We start from the raw sequence: 16,980 nt of genomic DNA on the forward strand, positions 1-16,980 counted from the left end.
CGGGAGGGTAGTTCTCCAGGACTTGGATTTGGCCTAAACCTTAACAAAGTTGCAAGATCACTTAGAGGGATTAACTCTTGGTATTCTGGATATCCGGATCGAGGAGTTACCTATGAGGCTACAACACCACACTATTGGTGTTCCTAACCATTGGGCTAGGCTTTTGCACATGATAGCACAGGCCATGACCTGTTACCATGAGCACCACTAGATCTACTTAGGATGTTTTGTATGCATTTTTGAGTTTTTGGGTGAGATGACCAAATGTGTCTTGAGCACAAATGTTGTAAAAACTTTTAAAACACCTATCTATTTTACTTTCAGAATTTTTCTATGGTTATATACAATCTTATTCAATTGATGATGTGAATTGAAAATACTACATTTACATGTGTCACAAATGACTATTTAACACATAATTTGCTAGAGAATCAGTTAATGTGTTAATGTTTTCAGAAATATGTTGATATTGAATGTGTTCAAAGCGTCTTTCCAAAATACGAACTCTAAGGGACATACGAAAAATTGTTGGATTTCGGACAATATAAATGTTTGTTAGTTGTAGTACAACAAGTTGCGAGTCCAACCTAACGATGATTCGGAAAATGCCAAGTGAAATGGCATCAAAGAGTATTTAAATCATCGCACTATACTCAGTGATATTGTTTTTCAATCGACCAATACAAATCCCTTGGAAACTCACTAACTCGCCACTTGGAGCGAAAATAGCCTATGCTGCAGAAGACCAATTATGTGTACTATGACTAGCACCATCAGCATAACCAACAAAAGGTTTCGAAGACTCTGACATCTGCAACAAATGAAAAGTAGATTACTAACCAGATAAAAATCTTTAAAAGAAACACACACACACATGCAATGAAAGCATATATACAATGAGTTTTACTACACTTAATCCAGCATAGTAACATTTGAGGTACAACCCATTTTGGGGTTGTGACAATGGCATCCCATCATAATCTACTAACTTGTAGGTACCTTTTGCCAGAACATGCTTGACAACATAAGGGCCCATCCACATTGGTTCGAATTTTCTTGCTCCAAGTTTATCAGCTTCCTGATCGTAAAGCAAGACCAGGTCTCCTTTTGAGAAGATACAAGGCTTGACATTTCTATCATATTGCGCCTTAATACGTTTCTTATGCGCTTCGTTAGCCAATGCAGCATCACGACGGGTTTCATCCATATGGATTAATTCCAAGAAATGTGCTTCTTCTTTAGAAGTGTCGGGTAACAGGTCAATTGCGAGTTTGAGCGATGAAATTTTGCATTGTATCGGTAAGATTGCTTCCAAACCATACACCAACTAAAAGGGTGTGAATCCAGTTGCATTTCTCACCGAGGTTTGATATGCCCACAAGGCAGAGTACAAGATTAAATTCCATTTTATCTTATGAACCCCTAACATTCTTTGCAACATCTGCTTTAAGACTTTGTTGATGGCCTCAACTTGTCCATTTGCTTGTGGTAATATAGGGTAGAACTATCATGTGATAGTCCTAACTTAGCAGTCAATTCAACCATCATGTGATTACGAAAATGTGACCTATGATCTGTAACCATGGCTTGTGGTACACCAAACCGGTCAACCACATGGTTAAAAAAGAAAAGAGCAGCTATTTCGCCACTGTTGTTCAATGTTGGCATCGCCTCGGCCCATTTGGTAAAATAGTCAACAGTGACTATAATATACCCATGCCCCCTAGCCAAGGTGGGTTTCATGTCATAAAGTCAATGCTCCATTTGGCGAATGGGCCAACAACAACTGGATGCAATGGTGTAGGTGGTAAACTGTTTTTTCAGTCATATATCTGGCATGCATGACAGCTTCTGACAACAATAATACAATCTTTAAATATAGTTGGCCAGAAGTAACTAGCACGGATAATTCTCTATGCAGTCACATATCCTGATAAGTGTCCACCATAGGCACCAGAATGGAAATCATTCAATTCTTTCTCGGCTTCCTCATGTGTGAGGCACCTCTGTAAAATAGTATCGATACCACGACGGTAAAGTGTGTCACCAATGATTAGATAATCTTTGGCTTGGTAACAAATACGTCACTGTTGCAAGCGAGAGGTATCTTGCCAAAAAGTTTAGGTCTGGAGATAGATCAGTATATCTCCATACCATGCGTCAGATGACAAAATTAGAAACAAAGAATCATCCAATATTGATGGTTCAGATGTTGAATCAATGGAGGTCGAGGGAAGGTCACATAGTAACTCAACAAAAACTAGAGATTTCTTTGATTTGGCCTTGATGAATTCCAAATCAAACTCCTGTAAAATAACTATCCATTTTGAGTATTTTCCCCCCAGCAATTGACATGAAAAAATGCATGCCATAGGGTTGCAATCTGAAATGATAGTTGTTTTCCGTAACAGGATATAATGGCGAAATCTTTGAACAGCTTACACAGTTGCCAAAGCTAGCTTTTCGACATAAGAGTACTTACTTTCTGTCTCATTGAGATTACAGCTCAAGTAATAAATCGGATGTTCAATCCCATTTTCTTCCTGGACTAAAACCATGCCAACGGTTGTATCTACAGCGATGAGATACAGGTAATAGTCTTTTTGGTAATTTGGAGAATACATTAATGAAGCTCTAATTAAGGTATCTTTAAGAGCGTCAAAAGAATCTTGCGCAACCTAATCCCAATGAAAGGGTGTCTCCATTTTCAAAAGATGTGTAAAACATTTAGCCATCTTAGTGTAATTAGGAATGAACCTCCTCAGAAAGTTTGCTTTCCCTTGGAGTCTCTGTAACTGTAAAAGATTTGAAGGTGGAGGCAAATCTAGTATTGCTTGAACCTTTAATGGATCGAGTTGGATCCCCTCTCTAGACACTAGAAATCCAAGCAACTAACCAGAACCAATGCAAAACACACATTTGTGTGGATTGATTTGTATCTTCTAGTGTTGGAACCGTAAAAATATTGCTCTCAAATGTTGCGGGTGATCATTCCACTTTCGTGAATGAGCCGGTAAATCGTCAAGGTACAGTTGAACAATGTGCTTGATGTCATGGAAGGCATAATTCATTGCCCTCTGAAAAGTGGCCCCAACATTCTTCAAACCAAATGGGAGTTTCCAATAGGAAAATGTGCCCCATGTACAAATAAAACTGTCCTTGGTTGGTCCTGTGGGCGTATATTGATTTGATTGTAGCTGGAAAAACCATCCATAAACGAAAATATTTCACATCCGACACATTCGTCAATAATTTGATCGATAAAAGGAGTAGGATAATTGTCCTTCGGACATGTCTGATTTACATCCCTATAATCGATGCACACTTGTATCGTTCCTTATTTCTTCATGACAGGAAAAATATTGGAAACCCAGTCAATAAGAGGAACAGGGTAAATAAAACCATCCCGCAAAAGTTTTTCAACTTCCACTTTAATTGTAGTGGCTTTCTTTGGATGAACAGGTCGAAGCCGCTGTCGAACTAGCTTGACATCAGGGTACGTTTTGAAATACTAGAGTTAATGCCTGGCATCTCCTCGTAAGACCATGCAAAGATATCTCGAAATTCATGAAAGAGAGTACAATAATTATCAAGTTTTGATGGAGAACAAGATTTTTCGACATGAATATTCCCTACAATATTCTCGAAATATTAATAGAAATCGTTTCTTCAATATTTGACAAGTTTCCCTCAGATTCTATTGTGTCTATGAAAACTGAATTCGATAGGAAATCAACGACTGACAAGTGGTTTAGTTCATTTGAATAATCTTCGATGTCATCTAGAAGATGGGAACGATGATGATAATATTCCCATGGTTCTTCTCCTATCATCATTGATTGGATGATTCCTTCATCCATAGAATGTATACGTGAAAAGGAATATGAAGAAGTACCATATTCTAATGAACGGTCTACCCATACAATCGTTGAGTGCAGATTTGGGTTTGCCGCACAAGCCTGAAAAATTTATTGCTATGATGAATCAATGGGGCTTAATGGCATTACCTTAATGCTACTATCAACTTCAACCTTGTTGGTAATCCTCCTTAAATCAGATGAGGTGGAGGAAATCATATTACAAGTCTCTACTCTTGCCACTTCCGCCAAATCAGATGGTGATGGTAGGGTAAAAGTACCCATTAGGGAAGGATCTTTAAAGAGACCTACTCCAACACTTTGAAGTGACAGCGGGGGTCTGTGTACCAACGAAATGCTTCTCGTAGCCTATGAAATATTGTCAAAGAAGGCTAGCTGATCAGTGACTGTGATTCCACCCTTAAAAGGGAATGTAATAGTACGAAAGTACATGGAAACCATAGCATCCATAACATATACCCACGGCCTTCCCAGTAAAATGTTGTAATCGAGGGTCTGTCAACTACCTCAACTTCAACAGTAACTGTTTTTCCCCCTAGTTCGATTTGCGGGTTACTCAAAATCCCACAAGGAGTATATGTTCTTCCATCAAAAGCTTTCAACGTGGTTGGTGATCATGACAATGGTGGTGAACCCAGTGCTTTCCAGCAACTCATTGACATAATGCAAGTAGATGCCCCCTCATCAACAATATTTTGGTGAACATTCTTATTGAGAGCTTTTACTTGAATTAGGAAGGTTAACTGCACCAGTAACTGTGGTTTATATCCTGCATGGTTAAAAGCCACAAGATTAGAATTCGTAGGATCTACTCCACATATTGCTAACGGCAAAGCCTGCTTCTAGGAGGGACAATTTTGTAACACCTCGAGTGTCGACATAGTAGAAGGTGATTGAGCAAGATCTTCCACTATGTTATAATTTAGAGCTGCTCAAGCCTGAGGGTTAAATGTTGATTTGTGCACAACTCCCTTTGCTGGTTTTATTGTCAATTTTGGTACAATAGGTGGAATATTTTCAGATGAAGTCCAAGCCGAAGGATGACATTGATCAGTGCCCTGATTATTCGACGATGGTGGTGGATTTCCATAATCTTTGTTTCTCATTGACACCAAAGCTTCACTTTGTGGCTTTGTGATGGATAACATGAGTACTTGAGATGTGGAATCATGGTATATTGCAACCAAATGTGTCTTCGGGTTTGAAAACGGATAAGTCAACACTGCCAATGTGTTTGAAGTCTTTAAAAGTTTAGAGACCTGGGAGCGGTGTGGACTATCTCTTGCAAAATGCTCATCATTACAGATTAGACATGGATAATGAGGTTTCCTTGCCAAAGCAAAGGAATCAGATGATTTATCTAAAGGGGAATTATCCTAGTTCTTTCTATTTTTACCCTTTTTCTTGCTTCCTGGTTTCTTTGGATTTTTTGCCTTTGTCAGATGACATGGCATAAATTTCAAAAGCAAGAGTATTTTATGATGCATTGGTAGTTTTATTGGTAACGAAAAGGGTTTGACTAGATGGTCTTTCCATCGTTTGCATGCTCTAAGAACTGATCACACCATCACCAGCATGAGAGTCCTTACTCGATTGTGGAAGCAGAGGAACAATGAAAGCTGGTCGGGGTGCATTGGGAATTTTATCATAAAGCATGTCGGATTATGCGTAAATCAAATCCAAGTATTGGGCATGATCAATTACTTGTTGTTCTCTAACAACTCCACCTTTTTCCACATCCTTAGTGATTTATGGCAACAAGGATTTTATGAACAACTCAGCTAAAATTTGATCGGTAACATATGTCTTAACCATCCGACAACGACGTTTCCACTCATGAATATGATATGATATATGGGTATCAGTAGTCTATTTAAAGTTGGTTAGGAGTTCTGTTCCAGTCTCGTATCTGATGGGTAACTGGAAGTGAGTAAAAAATGTACTAGCTAAAGTGGTGAAATTGTTGAAAGAAGCTCTTGGTAACTCAATGTACCATTTAGCAGCCGGACCACTAAGTGTTCTTTCGAAAATATGAAGTCTAACCGAATCATCATTTAAGGAGTTTGATGAACACCACAAATGAAAAGTCATGACATGATTTGATGGGTATTCTCTAGGATTTCCGTTAAATTTCGGAATGTTAGATGGTAACTTATGCGGAATTATCGGCCACCAAGGTGCATATAAGATTGGATCATTAGTGAGCCGCTTTAAATATGGTAATTCTAAAGTTGCTAAAAATGGCAACTACCGATTCAAGTCAGGTTGAGCATACCCAGGATATGATGGAATTTCCTAAGAAATAGGTCTTTGCATACCAACATAGGGCATCTGCATTTGGTAACCTTGGTATGGTTGTTGTTGAACAAAACCAACATAAGGTGGTTGTTGATAACTAGGTTGAATGTGTGGTTGTCCATAACCTGCAAAGCCTTGTTGACCAAGACCTTGGTAAGCTTGATATTGACCAAACCCAGGTTGAGCCTGTTGAGCAAGTCCAAATTGGGGTTGGAATTGCTGGAATTGGGGTTGTTGAAATTGAGGTTGCCACGGTTGTTGAATCAATTGTTTTTGTTGTTGGTACAATTGTTGTTGATTTAACAGTTGTTGTTGCCCAATAATGAAAGTTTGGTCAGGTTGTGAATAAACTATACCAGTGTAAGCTTGGGTCAGTCCAAATAAGGGTATACTAACTTGAGGTTGCTGCTGAACCCTAGAAACAAGTGGTTGTTGTATGGAAACTTGAGGAATTTGAACTTCTTGACCTGAAACTTGTGGTTGCAAGGTAGAAGGATCAGTTTGTACTGGTTGAGATACAACAGTTTGAACTTGTGACTATGGTATAGTAGTAACAACAGGTGTAGTAGGAATAGCTGACACAGTTTGCATTGGTTGTGTTGGATACACAAGCCTGGGTTGAACTGGCATTGTTGGTTGCCATTGACAAACTCTAATTCCAGATTGACCTGAATACTGTGGGATATTACCATATGATGGTCCTCCAGAATAAGGAGGATACGGTGAATAAGCATATTTCTCTCCATATGGTGGAAATCTAGTATTTAATGGATACATAGGTCTTTTTTGACCAAATTGCCTAGCCTGATATTGATATGCAGGATAAAACTGTTGAGTTCCCGTTAGATAAGAACTAGGTAAAATTCTAGTTGAGGACATGGGTGATGACCATGGTGTAGAAGCAACCCCTAAGTGGGTTCCAGATAAAGATTGGTAACCAACTGGGACGGATGGTTCACCATAAAGGTGTGACTCAGGTGTGGTAGAAAACATCGAGGAGGTTGCAACAGAAGATTCTGCTGTAGCTGCATTAGATGATACAGTCTGAGATGTTGACGGTTGTTCAGCCATAGTTAACTGACCCAAAAGTTGTCCTAAAGAATCGACGGGTACTTGAAAATAAGCAAGATCAAATGGAGCAGTAAAATGAGGAGTATGAGGGTAAAGATAAAGCCCAGCTCCAAAGTGGAAAGGGGTTCCAGGTGTAGAATCTTCTTCCAATTCTTCCTCTATAGCAATTAGACCTGGTGGAAGAACTTCACCATCAGGTTCATAAAAGATTTCTGGTGTTGATAAAGTTGAAGTTTCAATAGTTACTGATGTCTGAGGGGTAACCGGTTGATCGTCTTCCGGTAAAGTAACAACTTCTGAATGTTCAAATTCAAAGTCTAGATGTTCAGGTAAATGAACAATAGTTTCAGTAAGAGATTCCTGAACAACTTCAGGTTCAGATGTAAGTTCCGTTTGAACTGGGATAGGTTCTGGATTAACTTCTAGTTGATCTGATTCAAGTTCAGAAGTACTTTCTTGTTGGGCAACTTCAAGTTGAGGAACAACTTGTTGTTGAACAATATCAGTTACTGTTTCACTAGGATCAATGCTAATGTCCTCAGGTAATTGTGAAACTTCTTCTTTAGAAACAGATGTACCAGAAATGGTTGGAGTAACTAGAGTCTTAGTACTTACCGAAATAGATGATTTAGGTAATTCAGATGAAGAACTAGGAGTTATTGATGTACTAGACTAAGTTAAGTGAGACCGCTCTGTCTGAATAGGTGTCGCTTCGGGTGGCAAAGGTGGTTTGCTCACTGTTCTTTGCGAACGATGGGGTAAGGGTTGATGTTCCAGCACAATTTTTGATTAATTTTATTATCAAAAAGGAAATAAACAAAAAGGGGTATACTAGGAAAAATGTTTACCAAGCAACTGTGAAATGCAGAATACCTCCTGGTGAGCCAAGAATTACAAGCAGGCAATCTCCCCGAATGTTGTGTTTGATGTAGCATAGTTTACAAGGTAGACGACTCGGTTACTTAAGGATGGATAGCAACCTAGATTTGTCCTCTCATATATACCCGAAGGTACATGGAGGCCCAGGCCGTATAAGCGTTGTCTAATGAAAAATCGCACAGTGAGAGCATTCCCATATACTTTATGTACTGTAGCACCGCCCTATATACCCGAAGGTATGTGGACGAGCTACAATATACTCACGTATGTGCAATGAGGTATCACACTCGGGATGTATTGTAGACAAGTTAGCGACAGCTGCTTTGTTTTACGACGTTGGAACACGTCTCTAGCCTAGAACCACTAAATGTTCCCATTAATGACAATGCTCCATTAGATAAATTGATGTTAATTTTAAGTTGATCTTGCTTAGGAATTTGCCTTTCAAGTTCACCACATGATGTATTTTGAAATTCCTAGGAATGAAACTATCATGATAAACATTCTTTCCATTCAATTTAACGATGAAAATCCTAGCTACTTAGGGATAGAGCAATTAGATTTCTTTTGATCAAAGAGCAAAGAACGCAATCTAAATGAAATTTACCTACACTATTCCTATGAGCACACACAAAAATTTTCAATGCAACATGCATGTATTTCTTTTTTATTTCCTTATTGTGAATATGAAAAAAAGGAAATATGCACATACAATCAATCAATCTTTCATAAGAATGAAGACCTTTACGACATTTCTAATTCAAAGGAAGAGAAGACTTCACAACACTTTCTTTTGAATTAAGATTAATCAATTATATCCTAACCTTGACTATTGATTAATAATGACAAAGAAAACATGAAGAAACATTAACCAATCCAATTAAAGTTAGGCTAGACAAGGAGATAACAACTCATTTTTCTGAGACATAGCATTCATTGTTCAATCAGCAAACAATCAAACAGAGAAAATTTGGCAAAAAACTCTTTCCAAAGGTGGGAAACTGATCCTAGGAGGATCAACGCAGCCCAAAGTGGGAGACAGTGTGCTTCAGAGCACTGTCCCTAAGCCAGGGGTGCTCTGCAATGCACTGTGTCCCTCACAAGCCTATGATGGTGACAATAAGCCATTTCAAGAGGCAATTTGACACAGTTTTGACCAATTTTTCAATGTAAACAACTGAATTACAATCTATGAACACAAATAAGGTCTACAAGGATGTCTTAGGAGGTGGATAAGCTACTAGGAAAGAGGATTCTTCCCTAGTGGAGTCACCAATTTGTTTCGTAGAATTTAGCATCTACGGATAAATCTAATTCCCTAGATAAGTAGTTGTATCTAGAACAACAGTTTAAAGTGTTTTAGACTTTTCCTATAAGAAATAGATAAGATTAGAAGATAGAAGGCCTACCTGTAGTTCTTTTTTCCTCTCGTCTCCCTTGTATTGATTCAGTCGCTTCTTCTCATACTTAATCTACTTGAGAAGTACCCTGTAAACACAACAAAAGACAAAAATCTATCAAAGCATACGATCTATTGAATATAAGTGAAAGGAATCAGATACAATTCACACACATAAGAATTATGAAACAATACAAACATATGGGAAAAAGGTTCAAACACTTTATAAGATAGAAGAAGGAAATACAACCACTGGTGTCTCATTCAAAGCCATTCCTCCAGCTTGGATCCCATCCACATCACATCAAAATCATGACAAACTTGTAGCATCACAATACTTGCTTCAAAGCCAAATCTCATAGCAACATTATCTCCTTACAATTCAACATAATCTAGCCCCTGATCACTTAGATGAGTAGTCAATTTATAGGAAGATGAAGGAGGTTTTGTCATTAATGGTGGCATTGAATGGCCTTCCATACTTAGAATTAGTTCCATGGAGGAAGGGATGAGAGGATAAGATGCACCTTAACTCATTCCTCATCCATTTTCGAGCTCATAGGAGTTGATAAGTAAGGGAAACTTCTAGATGACTCTAAAAGATAAGAATATTCCCCAAACCCTATGTGAATTTTGGTCATTCTCACCCAGCGCAGGTGGAAGGAAGCCTAAGTGTTCTATAGAGCATTCTGGTAGTGGAATTAACTGCTCTGCAGCGCATCTTCTAGAGGCTATTTATGGATGTCTTGAAGTCATGAAACTATCTGGGAAGGAGGCATTCAAAGGGGTGACTTGTTTAGGGCATGAAGCAACTAGAATTAGGGTTTGATGAGCCCTAAAACACTGATCTGAATGTTGGGATTTGATGTGCCCAAATGGATTTGTAACAATATTGGATGTGCGACACGAAGAAGGAAAATTGTAGATGACGATGCCCATACTGAGGAGGAGCAAGATTTCCATAAATATTTCTACACCATGGAAAATTAGGTGGATAATTTTTTTTGCAGATTATGGGAGGAGATTTATAAAGAAGGGAAAAATGAAGGAAGAGAGAAAAAAGGACAATGCTTTGGTAAATCAAGGAAATGGAGGAGAACCTCCCGAACCTCCATCTCCATCTTCAAGTGAATGTTCTAGTTCTGCATCTGTTATGAAACCATATCATAAAATAGAAGAAGAGATAGATCAATGAATTACGGGAAGTTGGCACAATTATAAATAGGGTGTAATTGCACAATTATGTTCATTAGAGGTTCAAACATCGAAATCATTTATTTCTCCAGATCTCCAAAAAGCTTGGACAATCATTCCAAGGTATTTGAGACTCCCAAAGGCCTCCCACCTATTCGTGATCATGATCATGCTATTCATTTGATTACAGGAAGTGCTCCTCCAAACATCAGGCCTTACAGATATCCCTATGTCCAAAAGAGTGAAATTGAATGTATGGTTGCAAAAATGCTAGAGGCTGGTATAATTCAACTCAGTCAAAGTTCTTTCTTTGCTCCAGTATTATTGGTGCATAAGAAGGATGGATCATGACACACGTGTCCAAATTATAGGGAGCTCAACAAGCTCACTATTAAAGATAAATTTCTCATTCCTATCATTGATGAATTATTGGATGAATTACATGGAGCAATTTACTTCACCAAGTTGGATCTTCATTCATGATATCATCAAATAAGAATGAATACTAAAGACATTCTGAAAACAACATTTAGAACTCATGAGGGTCATTATGAATTTTTTGTCATGCCTTTTGGCCTTACAATGCACCTTCTATATTTCAAGGTTTGATGAATTCTATTTTCAAACTGAGTGCATAGAGGCCTAGAGTAGTGTCTGCAGCTGAGTGCGTGGACCCCTGTTGCTAAGTGTGTAGGGAAGTTTCAAGTTTGTAAACCTATACTAAAGATTAATAAAGAAGACTATTACAGAAATTCCTGTGTTTTATCTCTTTACTTATGTTATGTATGAATGTGATATAGGCTATGATGAATTGATGTCTTTATGAAATAATGATGCATTAATGCACGAATTTATTGAATACATCCGATTATTTGAACACAATTAATGCTAGGTTATTACGTGAAGATCATAATACTTTCTGTTAAGATTATTAAGTGTTGAAGCAAGTCTGTGTGGATTTCAATTTGAGATTAACCTATGATGCACGTAACTAGATAATATGTATGGTAAGGGCCTGCAAAAATCAATCGTAGACCTTTGTGGAGGTCTAGAGGCAAATTGAGGGGAATTACAGTGCTAATCCTTAAAGGCTTAGATATCTGTGCGGAGGCAGACCTAGGTTGCAAAAGGACACCACACTGATCTCTAGGTGCGGAAACTTGGTTCTAACATCCCCCCATACTCCTTTGGGTGAGACTTCAGTCCATGCACCGTGGATTGATGTCAAAAGGGCCAGTAGTGTAGGGTTTTGTTTGTCATAACTAACTTTGAACCTGGGTCAGGACCCCCAAAGCTAGCAAATGGGTCCGTTGCCGGGATCGAGGTCTACATAAAGAGAGGTGTGATGTTGCATCACTGGAGTCCGACCAAAAAGGAAATTGAGAAGTGGTTGGATAGGAAGATCCATGAATTCGTGGTGCAGGAGAACACAAATTTGTGCTTGACAAAAGAATAGTGGTTGGACAGATATTTGTACACCGAAATACACGAGATTTTCTTCTGCACCTTCCCAATCAAACTATACGAGTGCATCATTAAGTTGGCAGATGACCAAGGAAGGTGGATGCTTGATGGTCCAATAGTGTGGAACCCGAAGCTAGTGCGGAGATTGGAAGCTTCCGAAGATAAGATCGCGTGCGCTGTTAATCATTGGCTTGATTGGGTTATAGGAGGATTTGTGACAAAATTCGTGGTTGACACCTCAATCAGCTATAGCGAAGCAATGCGGCGCTTCTTCAAAGGTCCATGAGGTAAGTATTTGAGATCTTTCAATACTTGGATTAAGATGCTCTTGTGTTAAAAGTAGGTCATGCTATTGCCTTGATGTTTGGATCTACGCAAAGTGGATGAAGCTTTAGAAATCAAGAAAAAGCAGGTCCTGAATGTAGCCCATTGATCAGACCTCCTTCAAGTGACGATGAGGGAGCAGTACATGCCTCACTGCAGAGCACTGTCCAGTTGATAAGGCAGGGTTTTCCACATATACATCATCCATCCACACCACCACCACTATCGTTCAACATGTCAAATACAATGAAGTTTGCAGGTTTTAAGGGCTTAGGAAGTGAGGATCCAGATTAGTTTTGGTTTGTTACGAAGGGTTTGTGGACATAAAAACATATTACAGATGATAATATAAAGAATGCGCAGCTGGTTACCGCTATACAGTATCACGCGCTGATGTGGTACATTAAGTGCTACACCGATAATCTGTTGGCATCCTTAGCAGACACTGAGGCTGCTTTGAACAAATAATTCGGTAAGCCTAAGTTTGACTTAGAATCGATAATTGGGCTCAAGGAAATTATGATGAGGGTTGGTGAAATGCCCTACGAGTTAGATCAAAGATTGAAGTGCATAATCTGTGAAGCTAATATGCATCTCACAGATAGTCAGCACTGCAAGTGGTTTATAGCCTCGCTCCTGCCCCACTTAAGCATTGCTTTATCATAGAAAAAGATAGTGACTCAAGTGGAAGCTCTATAAATCGCAATGAGATTGCATGAAATGCCTATTTAGGATGCTTCTTTGGGAGTTCAACAGAGTCACATAGAGTTGCAGAACCTCTGCTTGGAGTTACAGAGCTTGAAAAGAGAAAAAGAGACTAGGCCAGAGGTGTGCGAGGAAGTATGGTGCCTCAAGTGTAAAATTCAAGGGCATGATAAAGATCACTGCCCTGTCTTTGTGAATTATATGACAGCGGGAGGACTAATGCCCCTGAGGTAGGAAGCTCTAGCAGGACCAAGTGCGAGACCCGTGCTATGGTGTGCTATTTTTCAGGTGGCTGGAAAACATGTAACAGATAATTTTCACTAGCTGCAAAAATTTGTGTAGGTACCACAATAATTTTTCTGCAATTTCCGCAAACCGATGGGCCACAATGAGTGCCACTGCCGAAGCTACGAGTTGATGATGGAAAGAATTTCTATGTATCGAATGCAAGAAGAAACTCGGCCTGCGGATCGGGGTGCTTGGGGAGTGCGTGAAGGATATTAGGGGCGCGAATGAAGCCGAGGAGGAGGAGGACCAGGTAGAGTTCGTGGACATGTCATTTTATATAATTGCAGAACATCAGGGAACTACAAACTAGAGTGTATGAGTTAGACACTTTCGTCATGTCAATATTGCACTCAGTTTGACCACACAATAGAAGAATTCCCTATGTTTATAGCTAAGATGCAGGAGAAGAAGGCGCAGCCTCAGCATCCTACCCAGAACATACAAATGATAAGGGTCAAGCCCTACGAGCAAGATCCAAACGTGAATATTGTGCTGAGAAGCGGAGTAACAACTGGTGACAATAAAGGGAAACAACCTCAAGAAAGTAGGTGGGTCCGTAAGGCCCCAGAAAATGAAGTTTATTTCAATCTAGGGTGTGCAAAGGAGACGTTTATGGAGGTGAAGAAAATAAGCATCCACCTTAGTTAGTTAGGACAGGCTACCAGAAACTAGTGCGGCGGCAAAGATTGATCCCTTTGTACTCACCACATTTTTGGAAACTTGTATGAAACTGCTGCGTGATAGCAAGGTTGTGAAAGGGATACAAGAGTTAATAAATAAGTGTGATGGTAAGGAAAGTTCTCCTGAAGGACACTGCACAGTTAGAAAGATCGACAAACATAACGCAAGAATAGGGTATGAGATGAGGCTCACCACGCAAATAGGAGACTATGAGATGGACCAAGTTATCTTGGATCTGGGATATGATTCTAACGTTTTTCCTAAAGAGACATGGGAAAGAATGAGGAGACCTGCACTGTAGTGGTCTCTGATTCAACTAAGGATGGTAAACTAGCAGAAGATTATCCCTATGGGATGATTGCATGGAGTTACCATAGATGTAGGAGGTGCGAGTGCGCTGGCTGATTTTGAAGTGATAGAAATTGTTGATGACAACAATCCATACCCCGCGCTCATTGGAATTGATTGGGCTATTGATATGAATGGGCTAATCAACTTGAAGAAGAGGATAATATTGTTTTAAAGGAAATCGCTCCCCATTGTAGTACAATTGGACCCTACAGAAGGACCGTGCTATACTGAACCGGTCTATGACTATGAGGATAGTGATGATGATTTGGATCAGATCTATAAAATTACAGCATGAGACTAAGACTAGATTACTCCAACAGCTAATGGATGAATTGCATGGGACCGAAAAAGCTCCTGTACCTTAGACTCAGATGAAGAATTAGAGCATTGGTAGAAAAGGTTGTGTGAAGTATCTACGTTATGCTACAACATGATGACTAAATCATTGCGTTGTGTGTCATCGGAGGTAAGAAATTTACCTTATTACGATGTTCTAATTGATGTAGATAAGTTTTTGGATGTCTTTGAAAGAGAAGTACCTCAGGACCATCGCTTTCAAGCACTGGATTTGGCATTGCGTGCTATGCCCGCACGGTGGTGGGGTACACACAAAGACAACTTTGATGAATGATTTGAGTATAGGAGAATGATGAGGTTGCAATTTGGTCGCTCAAAATTTTGGCTAACTGAGAAATATGATGGGAGGAATGATTCGTGCAATCATTTAGCCAAGTGGACTAAAGTTTATGGAAAGGAACCACAGCCAGAATGGGTGCATTTATTCTGACACGCTCTGGATATAATCCCTATGAATTGGTACCTAGAAATGGATCTCCACCATGACACCGCGGAGTGGGATATCTTAAGGGAAGGATTTTTTATGATCTTTAGTTTTGAGGATGGGTTCAAAAGCATTGATGAAGCCTTGCAGGAAGTTAAGGCAACGATCTTCAAAATCCCATGGGATACTTTGGAATTAGTTCAACCAGATTGGAGCACCCAGCTGCGCCATGCGCTGGAATGTTATAATGTGACTGCCGAAGGGGAGGATGAAGATCCAAGGAATATTAATATCCCAGAGGTAGAAGGCCATCGCAAGGTCGAAGGTCTGCAGATAGAAAATCTGGACATCACCGCGCCACTGAAAACTAGGCAAGTAAACATTGGCACAGAAGTAGAGCCAAAATTTGTGAAGATTGGAGATTTCTGGGATGATGCCACGGTAGACAAAGTTGTTGAGTTGCTCCGTGAGTATCAGGATTTGTTTCCTACAAATATTTTGGACCTGAAAGGTATCATAGGAAACTTGGGCGTGATGAATATTACTTTAAAGCCGGACGCGAAGCCGATTAAGCAGAGGCCATATCGCCTTAATCTCAAATACAAGGAAAAGGTCCACTTGGAATTGGATAATATGCTTGAGGCACGCATTATCGAACCAATGGAGGAATCTGATTGGGTGAGCCCAAAGGTGGTCCAAGAAATGAAGTAGAAGGGAGAAATATAGATTTGTGTAGATCTTAAGAAGCTTAATGATGTCTGTGTCCGTGATCCTTTTCCGACATCGTTCATTGATGAGGTACTATATAATGTTGGAGGATAGGAGGCCTACTCACTCACTGATGGGTTTTCTGGGTACCATCAGATTAAGATCGTGCTGGAGGATAGGAGTAAGACAACCTTCGCAATGGAATGGGGTTGCTTCTAGTATACGGTAATGTCATTTGGGCTCAAGAATGCAACGTGATATTCTCTCTTGTGGTCATCACGATGTTCAAAGAATTTATTCACAAATTCCTGGAGGTATATTTTGATGACTGGACAATGTTTGGGTTAGTAAAATTCCATGTAGCCAGTCTACGCTCAATGTTGGATATGTGCTGAAGGTATCAGTTTGCGTTGAACCTGAAGAAGTGATTATTTTGTGTCCCCTTTGGAACTTTGCTGGGCCATGTGGTGTGCAAGCAAGGACTAATGGTGGACCCTGCCAAGATCATGGTAATAGTCAATTTGGATGCCCTAAGGAGTGTCAAACAGTTGCACTCAATGCTTGGCCATACTAGATAATATCAGAAGTTCATCAAGGCTTATGCTTCGATTACTGCGCCTATGGAGAAGCTATTAAAGAAGGATGCTACATTCTATTGGGATGAAGAATGTCAGCGTAGCCTGGATGTATTGAAAGAAAAAATGGTCACTGCGCTGATCTTGGTCTTCCCAGATTGGAAGAAGGAATTCCATGTGCATGTTGATACCTTGTGTATTGCATTAGGAGTAGTGATGAAACAGGTTGCTGAAGGAGAGATGGATCATCCTATAGCATTTGCGAGTAGAAAGTTATAAAAGGCTTGAAAGGATTACTCGACGATAGAGCATGAAGGATTGGCTATGGTGTATGTGCTCCAAATGTTCAGACACTACCTGTTGGGCGGACATTCAAGATGTACA

General features: G+C 39.6%; 1 protein-coding gene across 1 annotated transcript in view; it reads left to right on the forward strand.

Annotated features, from left to right (window-relative positions):
* LOC149217508 (cysteine-rich receptor-like protein kinase 1) overlaps positions 1 to 13,810 on the forward strand; it is a 46,025-nt gene extending 32,215 nt beyond the window's left edge. Inside the window, exons 8-9 of the mRNA XM_089390244.1 lie at positions 13,421 to 13,484; positions 13,667 to 13,810. Of these exons, the coding sequence (XP_089246370.1) occupies positions 13,421 to 13,484; positions 13,667 to 13,810 (208 nt within the window). The remainder of the gene's footprint in view (positions 1 to 13,420; positions 13,485 to 13,666) is intronic.
* The last annotated feature ends 3,170 nt before the right edge of the window (positions 13,811 to 16,980 follow it).

Source organism: Pinus tabuliformis, chromosome 1_1 (assembly GCF_031772625.1).
Source record: "Pinus tabuliformis cultivar Carrire ecotype Pingquan chromosome 1_1, CPIR1, whole genome shotgun sequence".
In the NCBI taxonomy this organism is placed as follows: Eukaryota; Viridiplantae; Streptophyta; class Pinopsida; order Pinales; family Pinaceae; genus Pinus; species Pinus tabuliformis.